At 41.0% G+C, this 13,552-nt stretch overlaps 1 protein-coding gene across 1 annotated transcript; it reads left to right on the top strand.

The window, feature by feature from the left end:
- The first annotated feature begins 18 nt into the window (after positions 1–18).
- Positions 19–13,119, top strand: LOC307034371 (uncharacterized protein). Its single transcript, XM_079673194.1, has 8 exons — positions 19–31; positions 2,341–2,406; positions 2,552–2,608; positions 3,137–3,190; positions 3,288–3,395; positions 3,524–3,589; positions 5,002–5,937; positions 11,548–13,119. The coding sequence occupies exons 2-8, from the start codon at positions 2,343–2,345 to the stop codon at positions 12,837–12,839; spliced, it is 2,577 nt and encodes an 858-aa protein (XP_079529320.1). The 5' UTR covers positions 19–31; positions 2,341–2,342; the 3' UTR covers positions 12,840–13,119.
- The last annotated feature ends 433 nt before the right edge of the window (positions 13,120–13,552 follow it).

Here is a 13,552-nt window from a genome sequence, read left to right as displayed (position 1 = left end):
ACTACACCACTGATTACGACCAAACTACAAGGTAAGTTATATTAACATGAATTAATAACAAAGAAGCGACATGTAATGATGTGTTATCTGGGCTTTGTCTAACGTGTTTTAGTTTAGATGAACGCCATAAAGTTGTCGGTGTTTCCTAAGTGTATCGAGTCTAACGGCTGCATGCACACGGCACTTTGGGATGAAAAATACAGGTTAATGTAAAGTGAATTAAACTTTAGCAGCTTAAAGTTAATGTAATATGATTTGTGTGTGAGTTTATTATGTTTTTGTTGACTTGGTGAGAAGAAATTACTGCGAGTTCCTTGTTCTGAAATCCTCCGTGTTAGCATTTACATTAATGCATATTTAAATATAAAATTTTAGGGATGCACCGAATATTCGGCCCCCGAAAATTATCGGCCGAAAATGGTTAAAAAGGCCCTTTCGGCCGAAAGGGCCTTTTTAAAAATATCACCGAAAAAATATCACCGAATGTCAGGGAACAGGGTTACGTTGGTAAACTAGCGTGTTGTTGTGATGACGTAATCAAAACGCGGCGACAAGCACGGCGCGCGATCATGCTCGCGGCTGGCTCACAGCCAACAAGTCTGGCGCTTGGAGATATTTAAAAATATCAGAGAAAGAGGCGCGGATTGCGATTTGTAAAACGTGTTCAGCTGACGTTTCTCGAGGGGATGTAAGTGCAAAGACTTTCACCACTTCGGGATTACTCCACCACTTGAAATCAAAACACCCGGACAAATATGCGGAGTAAGATCAAATCACAAGCACTGACAGCGAGAGACTGTTCAGCGCTGCCTCTCATGTGCTTGATGAGAAGAGGAACAGACTTATGGCTGATAAAGCAGACAAGCTACTGTTCATTAAAAATAACCTCCCACTTTTCCTTAATAAGTAGACAAGGCTGGCTTATCATAAGCTTATCTAGTTCTACATGTCTACTCTATACCCACTTTCCTGAACAATTTTCATTGTGAGTTATAATTCACCATCTCAGGTTATCATTAGGGGAAATGACAGCAGCACAGTGTTCAATATATTGTACTTTCGGTATCTAAATGATACAATGTTGTTTACATTGCTCATGAGGACCTTATTTGCAGATTCTTGAAATTGTAATTTAATTTGTAATTGGTTGTGGATTTTGTATCCAGTTTTCACTTTATGTATCTTTATACAATGTTTCCTACTTTGCTTATGAGGACAGACAGCCTTATTTACAGATTCTTGAAATTGAATTGTAATTTCATTTGTAAATAGTTACATTCATGTGGATTTATCCAGTTTGCACATTTGTATGCATGCACTTATAGGTGCATTTGTTGTTGTTGAAGGCCTGGCTGTTACAGTCTTTATTTACACTATTTTGTTGTAGGCCTACTGGCCTAGATGTTTAAGCAGTTTTAAAGCACCTTGGCTTTGTTCTGAATGCACTTTGTTGGAGTTATCCTACAGAGAAAAGAAAATGCACTTGACTTGGAATGAATGTACTGTATGCATTCAGAAGTGCTGAATAAATGTTTTATGGACCCATAATAGTGATTATTATTTAAGTTAAGTTTTGCCATAATCATGTCTTTTTCCATAATCAGGCAGCTGAACACCATTGGTAAAAAATGTATACATTATAAATATATATATATATTTCTATTAATCATTTTCGGCCATTCGGTTTTCGGCCAACTGTTTCCTATTTTCGGTATCGGTTTCGGACAAGAATTTCCCATTCGGTGCACCCCTATAAAATGTAACGCTAACTACCATAGAAGTTTACCGTTAACTCCCGTATTATTTTTTATAGATATTGACAATTCTGCATAAAAAGTCATTTTACTTTTATTTTGGTGATAGAACTTGTTTTAATATACATGATTTGTAAAAGCAGTCTTTATCATTGAAATGCATTTCTGTTTGAATTAGCTCAAAGGAAATTGGACAACGGGTGTTTCTAGATAGGACACTTCACACTAAAGTGTTACCTGGGTCACATGACTGGGGGAGGCAGCTGGGATCCTGGATCAAAGGCAGTTGAGGTGTGAACTCACCCTCGGCTGGGCTCCCTTCACCCTCAAGTTTTTTCCTTTGTTAGTGAAAGGGTTTGACCCATGGGGGGTGATTGAAGTGTAAATAGTTTGTTTCAACAAACACACAGCTCCAGACATACAGGAAGAAAGGCATCTAATGAAGCCGGCACACCAAGATCAACAAGATACAAAGTAAAATAACACTACATATATTATAGCACAATGTGAATGTCAGACAGTTAAAGCTAGGGCTGAGATGTTAACCTCATAATGTCTGATCTAAGTCTTGTCTGTTTGCATTTAGGGATGGATCAAAATGAAGAGCGAGCGATGCTGAGTATCTCTCCTTCCAAGCAACGTGTGCAAAGCTGTGAGTGAACATGTTGTCTCTGCTTGTTTTACACTGCCTGAAGAGTTCAAATCATTTATAATTCAGGCGGTTCGATATTACTCGTGTTTTTTTTTTTTACAGCTCAAAATATGTATATAAATCACTCTCTGTTTGTTTTTTGCAGCGGTGTCTGCACCACCATCAACAGCAAGCCCACAACAAGCTCCAAGAACAAAAAGAGGTTGATTTTTATTTTTCATTCCTGATGTCATCAGCTGACAACTCTGGGACCATGAATTATTTTCCCCAAATTAAGCATGACTTTCCGTCACATTTTGGCCATGTTCTGGTCTGACCATGTTCTGGTCTGTTTGTCTTTGCTCTTCTACATGTTGTCCTAGTGACTATGAATTGAAACCAGTCATGTTGAGGTAAGTTACTGCTTTTGTTCTTATTTGGATTGAATGAAAAGTACACATTTAAACTGCTGTGTTCACCAACACTTGAACACATGTGTTTGCAGTGTGCCAAGTTAATTCACCTGCTCACACTGAGTTGTAATGACTGAATGCTGAATATTAATCCAAACAAAAATAATGCATGTGTATGAATGAAATGAATTCTCTAAACATTAATATGAGAAACAGTGTGTTTCACTTTATAAGATCAGCAGGTGGAGTAACGATGGGTGATGTTTGGTCTTACTAACATAATGACTTATTTCTATATTGCCATAATATGAATAAACTGACACACTTTTCTATTTTAGTATATTCTGCTACCCTCTCCACACAAAGTCAACTGAAGGCTTCACTAGTAGAAGGTAATGCATTATATTACTGTTTATACATTCAAACCCTGAATCACATTCACTGTGCATATGTCATGTTGATGGATCTGTTGGCCATCCCTCCATGCAGCCCCTGCTCTGCCTGTAAAGAGACTTGTGCCCCTTCCAAAGGAGCTGATGTTTCTGATGCCGGAACCATCCGCCCCGACACCAACAGAGACCAACATCACTGTTCCAGGTGTGTATATGTTTGACTCTTTGTACCTTGTACAGTTTGCTGACTACAGTGAAGATGCTAAGTGTCATACAACATTATTTCTTTATTTTACTGTTGATAATAATGACATGTTTGAATATTTTCTATAGTGGCTCCTGAGATTTCTGCAGAGGCCTGTCAACCGACACTGCATCCACCAGCTGCACCAACACAAAGTGAGTGATACTAACAATAATAATTAGGGATGTAACGATATACCGATTATCGCGGTAAATAAACTTCCCAATACCGTCGTGAGACTGACAAAATCTACCGCGATTTTTTTTTAAACACTTGCGATCATCGATCTCTTTTTCAAGAGAGACCTGTCCAACATGGCAGCAAGTAGGTTACAACATGAAAATAAAACAACAGATAACACAAAAGGACATCGTATTTACAGGGCTACATTTACACACCTAGAGACATTGACAAGTACCAACCATATATTTATATCTCGCCATGTCAATAAGCCTGACGTTAGACTTTTTCGCTGTCTGTCATTTTGACAGACAGGATCGTAAAATATCCGTCATAATCCCTTATTACCCGTCGGGTCTGAACAGTTCACGATAGAGCATGCTCGTGAACTGTCAATGGGGGGGGGGGGGGGCGGTGTTATGCCGTGTGTGCATGCACCTCGCGGGACGCGCACAGCGTGAAGCAAAACCTCCCAGACATGTATTGATCTGTACGGCAAAGTACGGTTTGGAAACTATATCATTTCCTTTTGGAGGGCATGCATAACACGGCATAACACCAGAGCCTGGCTGCGGGGAAACGTTGGCGCTGTTCCGAGTTTGTTCTAATCTGTCAAAATGACAGACTGCTTTCAGATTTTTCCGTCATTGTTAAATAAAATATTCGGTTAACGCGACCACTGCTGTCCCAGCAACATCAGTACCAAGCGACAGAGTTTTTTCCAGAGCAGGGGATATTGTAAATGCCCAAACATCCCAGCTTATAAATACCTGGAAATGTGGACATTCTCATATTCCTAAAAACCTGTCTGATGATGCTGAGTGAGTGACTAGTGAGTTTGAGTTGAGTTACTTGAAAAACTAAAGTGAAACTTGATTTATTTTATTGCAGGGTCTGATTATTAAATGTCCTTGTTTATTTGTGAGATGCAGTGGCACAAAGAAAATGCTTACTTTGTTTGGTAGTACTAGTAGGTACAAAAACACTGGTTTTCTTGTTCCAATCTGTTACTGTCACTTTGTTTTTGACACTTTAAAATACTGCTATCCTACAAAAAGGCTGTAAAAATCAGATTTATTATTTAATAAAGAAACATCTTCCGAGTAAAAAAATGTTTTATTGAAGAAAAAAAAATATGATTTTTTTTTTCTTCCCTTTATTATTCAATATCGCGATAAATACCGTACCGTGGACTTGTTATCGCGATATTATCGTACCGTGAGTTTTTGGTATCGTTACATCCCTAATAATAATACATGACATGTTTTAGGCACCTTCAAGTGTTTGAATGTTTCTCATTTGGATGTGTACTTGCTAGAATGAAAAAAATCCAAATCACAGACAATCGTAATGATTTGCCATGTGTTTTTATTTCTTGTCTGCCTAGGTCAGCCATTACCCAGGCCATCAACGGTCCCCAGCTGTCCTCCTCCTCAGCTTCCTGACTACAACCAGGATGTCAGTCATTGGAACTGTTCGCCGCAGCAGAGGATCTGGATGAAGATGGAGCTGCAATCCATGGGGCTCTGGCCAGGCCCCGTTCCTGTACACAACCCTCTAAAGATGGTGTCATTGTGGCGTGGCCCTCCCCAGCCAGAGCTGATTGACAGCGTCTATGACTTTCCCTGCGCCAAGTACTTTCAGCTCCATCCCTTTTTCATCTGGATGCCAGAAAATGACAATTTGATGGGAAGGCTGAGGAACAATTACACTCTGCCGTGTATTGACGGCTGTGCTCAGCCTCAAATTGCCTCTGCTGGTGTTGGTAGGCCTCGTGTGATTGTCGGCACCACCGGACAGTACTACTTGCTGTCTTCAAGGCTCTGCTGCAAAGTCTGCCGGAAGAGGTGGTATGCCGACAACCCATCCTGGCTGGAAAAGCTCCCCAAGAGGTTCACCAACCTGCTGCCAGCAGTACTGACTTACAAGAAAGCCATCTGTAAGTCAGTACTGGACGAGCTCCGGTGCAGCGGCAAGTCACCCACTGATATGGCAAAGCAGATCACAGAGTCGATGCACCTGAAATATGAACGTGCTGACCTGGCGTACCTCCTCAGCTGTAAGAACATCATGGATGGTGAGGAAGGAAAGTACGACCAGAAGACAATTACCCAGTTCCTTCGGCAGGAAACCAAGCCAGCTCGCTTTGGAGAGTATGGGGACTCTGATGGCTGGAACGGGATCTCTGTGTCTGCACACGACCTGACAGACTGCCTCCTGCATGAGCACCAGCAGTTTCAGTTTCCTGCGAACCCCCCTGATGATTCTGATGTGAAACGAGATGTGACTGCAGGAACGACTCCGGAGCCTCACGCAGAGCCAGGTAAACATTAGACGCACAGACAAAGTAGTGAATAATCCTTCAGCATCAGTGACTGGATTCCAATCAGTTATTTCTATCTGTTCTACATCAACATGTGTCCTCTCTTCTTCATGTCTCTTCTACATCAACATGTGTCCTCTCTTCTTCATGTCTCTTCTACATCAACATGTGTCCCCTCTTCTTCATGTCTCTTCTACATCAACATGTGTCCCCTTTTCTTCATGTCTCTTCTACATCAACATGTGTCCCCTCTTCTTCCTGTCTCTTCTACATCAACATGTGTCCTCTCTTCTTCATGTCTCTTCTACATCAACATGTGTCCCCTCTTCTTCATGTCTCTTCTACATCAACATGTGTCCCCTTTTCTTCATGTCTCTTCTACATCAACATGTGTCCCCTCTTCTTCCTGTCTCTTCTACATCAACATGTGTCCCCTCTTCTTCATGTCTCTTCTACATCAACATGTGTCCCCTTTTCTTCATGTCTCTTCTACATCAACATGTGTCCCCTCTTCTTCAATCAATCAATCAATCAATCAATGTTTATTTATATAGCCCAATATCACAAATGTTACATTTGTCTCAGTGGACTTCACAGTTTGTACAGAATATCAGTATGACAATGCGACACCCTCTGTCCTTAGACCCTCACATCGTACAAGGAAAAACTTCCAGAGAAAACCCCACAGTTTAAAGGGAAAAATGGGAGAAACCTCAGGGAGAGCAACAGAGGAGGGATCCCTCTCCCAGGACGGACAGACGTGCAATAGATGCCGTGTGTAAATTGAAAAGATAATACATTTGCAACATAGGTAGTCCAAATGTTTTGAAATGCATGTGTGTATAATAAGAAGATGAATCCACGAGGATATCCATCCAGGACTTATGATCCAGGACCGCAGCCACGACTCAAGATCCAGGACTCGCAATCCATGACACAGGACCGCAGGATCATCCATGACTCCGGATCCCGGCGTATATAGACACCAAAAAGAAAGAAATTTGGGGAAGCTGGGTTAATCGGAACATGAGAGTACACAGGTATAGACAGAGAGAAGGAAGAAGTAAGATGTCCCCCGACAAACTAAGCCTATATCAGCAAAACTAGGGGCTGAATCTAATCAGCCCTAACTATAAGCTTTATCAAAAAGGAAGGTCTTAAGCGCACTCTTAAAAACGGATAGGGTGTCTGCCGTCCGAACACAAACTGGAAGCTGATTCCACAAAAGTGGAGCTTGATAAGAAAAGGCTCTGGCTCCCATTGTACTTTTAGAGACTCTAGGAACAACCAACAACCGTGCATTCTTGGAACGCAATGCCCTAGTAGGACAATAGGGTATAATGAGTTCTTTAAGGTAAGATGGCGCCTGCCCATTAAGGGCTTTGTAGGCGAGAAGAAGAATTTTAAATTCTATCCTGTGTTCTATAGGGAGCCAGTGTAAGGCAGCCAGAACAGGAGTAATGTGGTCCCTTTTCCTAACTCTGGTTAGTACACGAGCTGCAGCATTTTGAATCAGCTGAAGCGACTTGACTGACTTCTTGGTACACCCTGATAATAAGGAGTTACAATAATCCAGCCTTGAAGTAACAAATGCATGGACTAGTTTCTCTGCATCGTTTTGAGGCAAGATATGCCTGATTTTTGCAATGTTACGTAGATGGAAGTAGGCGGTCCTTGAAATTGATTTTATGTGGGCGTTAAAGGATAAATCCTGATCAAATATAACACCAAGATTCCTTACAGTCTCACTGGAGGCCAAATTAATGCCATCCATAGTTAATATATCTTTAGATAATTTGTTTCGTAGATTCTTCGGGCCAAGTACAATAACTTCAGTTTTGGTCGTGTTTAACATCAAAAAATTTAAGGTCATCCACGTTTTTAAGTCCTTGAGGCAGTCTTGAATTTTATTTAGATGATTAATTTCATCAGGCTTGATTGATAAATATAGTTGAGTATCATCCGCATAACAATGAAAGTTTACAGAATGATTCCTTATAATATTGCCTAACGGAAGCATATATAGGGTGAACAAAATAGGTCCAAGCACTGAGCCCTGTGGCACTCCATGGCTAACTTTGGTTTGCATGGAAGATTCATCGTTGACACGTACAAACTGAGAGCGTTCAGATAGATAAGACCTAAACCAGCCTAAAGCAGTTCCCTGTATGCCAACTAAGTGCTCTAGTCTTTGCAATAGGATATCATGGTCGATAGTATCAAATGCAGCACTAAGATCGAGTAAGACAAGAATAGAGACAAGTCCCTTGTCAGAGGCTATTAGAATGTCATTTGTGACTTTAACCAGAGCTGTCTCTGTGCTATGTTGTGTTCTAAAGCCAGACTGAAAATCTTCAAATAAATCATAGTTTCTTAAGTAATCACACAGCTGTTTTGCGACTGCTTTCTCAAGAATTTTTGAGAGGAACGGAAGATTAGAAATAGGTCTATAGTTGGCTAAAACCTCTGGATCGAGGTTGTGCTTTTTAAGAAGCGGTTTTATCACTGCTACTTTGAATGATTTTGGAACATAGCCTGATAATAAAGACATATTCATAATATTTAATAAAGAAGTGCTAATTAATGGAAAAACTTCTTTTAACAGCTTAGTTGGAATCGGGTCTAAGATACACGTTGATGGTTTAGAAGAGAGAATCATTGAATTTAATTGTTCAAGGTTTATGGCTGAAAAGCATTCTAGTTTACTATCTAGTGTAATATTATTAGAACTTACGTTTCCGGGAGCTGTTGATAACACTATACTGGTCAAAGGCAAGAGGTCATTGATTTTGTTTCTAAGAGTAACAATTTTATCGTTAAAAAAGCACATAAAATCATTACTACTGAGTGCTATGGGAATAGAAGGCTCAGTCGAGCTGTGGCTCTCTGTCAGCCTGGCTACAGTGCTGAAAAGAAATCTTGCATTATTCTTATTCTCATCTATTAATGAAGAGTAGTATGCTGCTCTCGCTTTACGCAGTGCTTTCTTATATTCATTGAGAGTAATATGCCAAATTAAACGAGATTCTTCAAGTTTAGTGGAACGCCATATCCTTTCAAGTTGTCTCGACTTTTGCTTTATTTTGCGGGTTTCGGCATTATGCCATGGAGCTAATCTATGTTGTTTTATTTTCTTCTTTTTCAAAGGAGCAACAGAGTCTAATTTTATTCGCAGCGCATCTGTAGCACTATCAACAACATGATCAATTTGGGGTGGTGTACATTTTGTATAAGTTTCCTCCCCTACATGCAGACATGCTATCGAGTTAAGTATTGGTGGAATCTCTTCCTTAAATTTGGCTATAGCACTAACAGATAGGTTTCTGCTGCAGGAGCTTTTGGCTAATGCTTTGTAGTCTAGTAACAGTACTTCAAAAGTTACTAAGAAATGGTCGGATAAAGCAGGATTATGCGGTTCGACTAATAGTTGCTCAATTTCAATACCATAAGTCAGAACAAGGTCAAGAGTGTGATTATAGCAGTGGGTTGGTTTATTTACACTCTGACAGAAACCAACAGAATCTAATATAGAGTTAAATGCAACAGTAAGGCTATTTTTATCATCGTCAACATGAATATTAAAGTCACCTACGATAATTACTTTATCTGTTTTAAGTACCAAAGCTGATAAAAACTCAGAGAATTCTGATAAGAATTCTGAATAAGGACCTGGTGCACGGTACACTGTAACAAATAAGATTGGCTGCAAAGTTTTCCAGGTCGGATGCGTAAGACTGAAAATGAGGCTTTCAAAGGAGGTATAATTTAATTTTTGTTTAGTATTGATAAGTAAACTTGAGTCAAAGATTGCTGCAACTCCACCTCCTCGGCCCGTGCCTCGGGCAATATGAGTATTGATATGGCTGGGTGGAGTGGCCTCATTTATGCTGACATATTCTTCATGTCTCAACCAAGTTTCAGTGAGACAGCATATATCAATATTATAATCTGATATTAAATCATTTACCAGTATTGCTTTAGATGCTAGAGATCTAATGTTTAAGAGACCACATTTAATCTTCCTGTTTTGTTGCACTGTAGTAGTTGTTACATTTACTTTTATTAGGTTATTATGTATGACACCTCTATTAGGTTTTACCTTAAATTGTCCTTGGGCAGACACACACACCGTTAATATTGGGTATTTTATTGGGGTCGGGATTCCTATGGATGACTGCCTAGGAGAGAGCGCAGAGAAGCGTGTAAGACTGCGACTCTGCCTCCTGGTCTCAACTCCAGTTTGTCATGGATTAAGTCCACAGAGCCCTGAAATGTTTGCCGAAATGAGATTTGCACCTTCCAAAGTAGGATGAATGCCGTCTCTCTTAATCAGACCAGGTTTTCCCCAGAAGGCTGTCCAATTATTCACGAAGCCCACATTGTTTGCTGGGCACCACCAAGACAACCAGCGCTGAAATGATGACATGCGGCTATACATGTCATCATTGATCAGATTGGGGAGGGGACCAGAGAAGATTACGGTGTCCGACATTGTTTTAGCATAACTACACACCGACGCCACATTAAGTTTGGTGCATTCTGATTGGCGTAAACGAACATCATTACCACCGACGTGAATAACAATCCTACTGTATTTACGTTTATTTTTAGCCAGCAGTCTAAGATGCGCCTCAACGTCGCCCGCTCTGGCCCCCGGAATGCATGTGACTGTGGACGCTTCGGTCTCTAAATTCACGTGTCTCATAATAGAGCTACCAATAACCAGAGTTGGCTTCTCAGCGGGTGTCTCGCTGAGTGGGGAATATCTGTTAGATACGTGAACGGGTTGGTGGGGACCTGCGGGTTTCGCGTTATGCCCTCTTCCTGTCTCTTCTACATCAACATGTGTCCTCTCTTCTTCATGTCTCTTCTACATCAACATGTGTCCCCTCTTCTTCATGTCTCTTCTACATCAACATGTGTCCCCTCTTCTTCATGTCTCTTCTACATCAACATGTGTCCCCTCTTCTCCATGTCTCTTCTACATCAACATGTGTCCCCTCTTCTTCATGTCTCTTCTACATCAACATGTGTCCCCTCTTCTTCATGTCTCTTCTACATCAACATGTGTCCCCTCTTCTTCATGTCTCTTCTACATCAACATGTGTCCCCTCTTCTTCATGTCTCTTCTTCATCAACATGTGTCCCCTCTTCTTCATGTCTCTTCTACATCAACATGTGTCCCCTCTGTGGAAAGACACACTGAAAGTTTCAGGAACAAAGATTCTCTCTCTTTTTGATCCATTTCTATATAAACCTGTCTGAAAATGAGCTGATCAGATTTTGGCCACTTTATGATGTCATAATTTGGCTTGTGTAACCATTAGCCAATCACCAACAAGGTAATCCCCCCCCCCCCCCACCTTATCACCTGAATTTCCTCCTGGAGCACCATTGTGTTCTTTACTAAACTAAACTAAATATCTCTCTGAGAATCAGCACTTTGGAAACAGGGCTGAAACAGAGGGGATTATGGGTAATGCTGCAATGATCTGTTTGGTGTTTCAGCCAATCAGAGACATGTTTTGTATATATTTGAGACCTATAATATATTGATGTATACAGTATAATATGGGATATTTAATGAATATCTGTCTTTTGTTGTTATAGAAACCACATGTCTGCAGTCTCTGCTGTCCTCACCAACTGGGAGGGTGTTAGTGTTGGACCACAAGCGCTCGACACCAGTCCCTATGAAGCAGGCTGTTGACAACTGGCTCAGCCCGGAAAAACTGCAAGAGAGGCAGGTCCTCTGGCACTCTCTCACAGAGGGTAGTGAGACCACCAGTGTGCCGGTTGTTATCATGCCTGTTGCCGTTTTCAACCCCACACTTCCTGTTCAGACCCCAGCCACACCTCCTGTTCAGACCCCAGCCACACCTCCTGTTCAGACCCAAGCCACACTTCCTGTTCAGACCCCAGCCACACCTCCTGTTCAGACCCCAGCCACACCTCCTGTTCAGACCCCAGCCACACCTCCTGTTCAGACCCCAGCCACACCTCCTGTTCAGACCCCAGCCACACCTCCTGTTCAGACCCCAGCCACACCTCCTGTTCAGGCCCCAGCCACACTTCCTGTTCAGACCCCAGCCACACCTCCTGTTCAGACCCCAGCCACACCTCCTGTTCAGACCCCAGCCACACCTCCTGTTCAGACCCCAGCCACACTTCCTGTTCAGACCCCAGCCACACTTCCTGTTCAGACCCAAGCCACACTTCCTGTTCAGACCCCAGCCACACCTCCTGTTCAGACCCCAGCCACACCTCCTGTTCAGACCCCAGCCACACCTCCTGTTCAGACCCCAGCCATACCTCTGACACAAGAATATATTGAGAATATGGTCAGAAACATTATGGCCAACCAACAACAACAACAACAACAACAACAAAAGAAGAAACAGACAAAAAGGTGTCTTTCCTGCGGCCAGCCAAAGGCCCGCTTTGAAAATGATGGCTCTTCCATCCACCATTTCTACATGCAGGGTACTGTCAGATACTTTTACTGCTCCACCAAAGTTTTTAAAACGTATGGTGCTGAAGGTCTGACAGACCCTAAAATGCCATTTGGAGACTTTGCCGAGACAGCTTTCTTTCCGCGGGAACTGGAAGCTATGAAGCAAAGGGTGGAGGCAAGAGTCCAGCTAAAAAGAAAGAACACTGAGCCCGAACACAAAGGTCGCAAATGCGGATTTTGCAGAAAGGAACTCAAGCAGGGCCCAAACAGTCCTCACATACACACAGGATTCCCAGGAGTAGCAGGGAAGTATGTGTACTGTCCTGCTAAAGTGTTATCACTCCACAGGGATCAGGGCATGGAGAAGCAGATGACCTGGAAGAACTTCAAGGAGTCTGTTTTTTACGAGGCTGAAAAGAAAAGATGGGAGGCTGAAAAGGGAAAATGAGAAGGAGTGTTTGTTCATCACGATATATTTTTCTAGTTCCCAGGAATAACACTTCTGTTGTTCTCCTCTGTATAATGTTACATTTTCATCCTGTGTGTTTGAAAAAATGTATATTGAATTCTCTATATACTACTGCTTTATTTACTTTTTTATATTTACTTTATTTAACAATATTTTATTTACTCTACCTTATTTTGTTACTAATATACTATATTTGCATAACATAATCTGCTTTGAATTTTTACTGGTTCTTCTGTATTCAATAAAGATATTTTCTTGATTAATGTGTCTACATGTCTCATTAATGAGTGAGTGATTTATACTGCATGGTCTATATCTTAAATATAAATAATAATCAAATATAAATAAATAATAATAATAAAATGTTCAGACGACTTTTAACTTTTACTTCTTACATGTTGAACACAAATACCTGTACTTTCTACTTCTTACATGTTGAACCCAAATACCTGTACTTTCTACTTCTTACATGTTGAACCCAAATACCTGTACTTTCTACTTCTTACATGTTGAACTCAAATACCTGTACTTTCTACTTCTACATGTTGAACACAAATACCTGTACTTTCTACTTCTACATGTTGAACACAAATACCTGTACTTTCTACTTCTTACATGTTGAACTCAAATACCTGTACTTTCTACTTCTTACATGTTGAACCCAAATACCTGTACTTTCTACTTCTTACATG

Source organism: Notothenia rossii (genome assembly GCF_949606895.1).
Source record: "Notothenia rossii genome assembly, chromosome: 3".
Classification (NCBI taxonomy): domain Eukaryota; kingdom Metazoa; phylum Chordata; class Actinopteri; order Perciformes; family Nototheniidae; genus Notothenia; species Notothenia rossii.
The sequence above is the reverse complement of the archived record's forward strand: the minus strand, read 5'-3'. Positions and strand labels throughout refer to the sequence as shown.

Coding starts and splice junctions, on each gene's coding strand:
- LOC307034371 (XM_079673194.1), top strand. CDS start 2,343: ATGGATCAAAATGAAGAGCGAGCGATGCTGAGTATCTCTCCTTCCAAG. Junction 2,609..3,136: donor AGCTCCAAGAACAAAAAGAG/GTTGATTTTTAT, acceptor TTTCTATTTTAG/TATATTCTGCTACCCTCTCC. Junction 3,590..5,001: donor ACCAGCTGCACCAACACAAA/GTGAGTGATACT, acceptor TTGTCTGCCTAG/GTCAGCCATTACCCAGGCCA.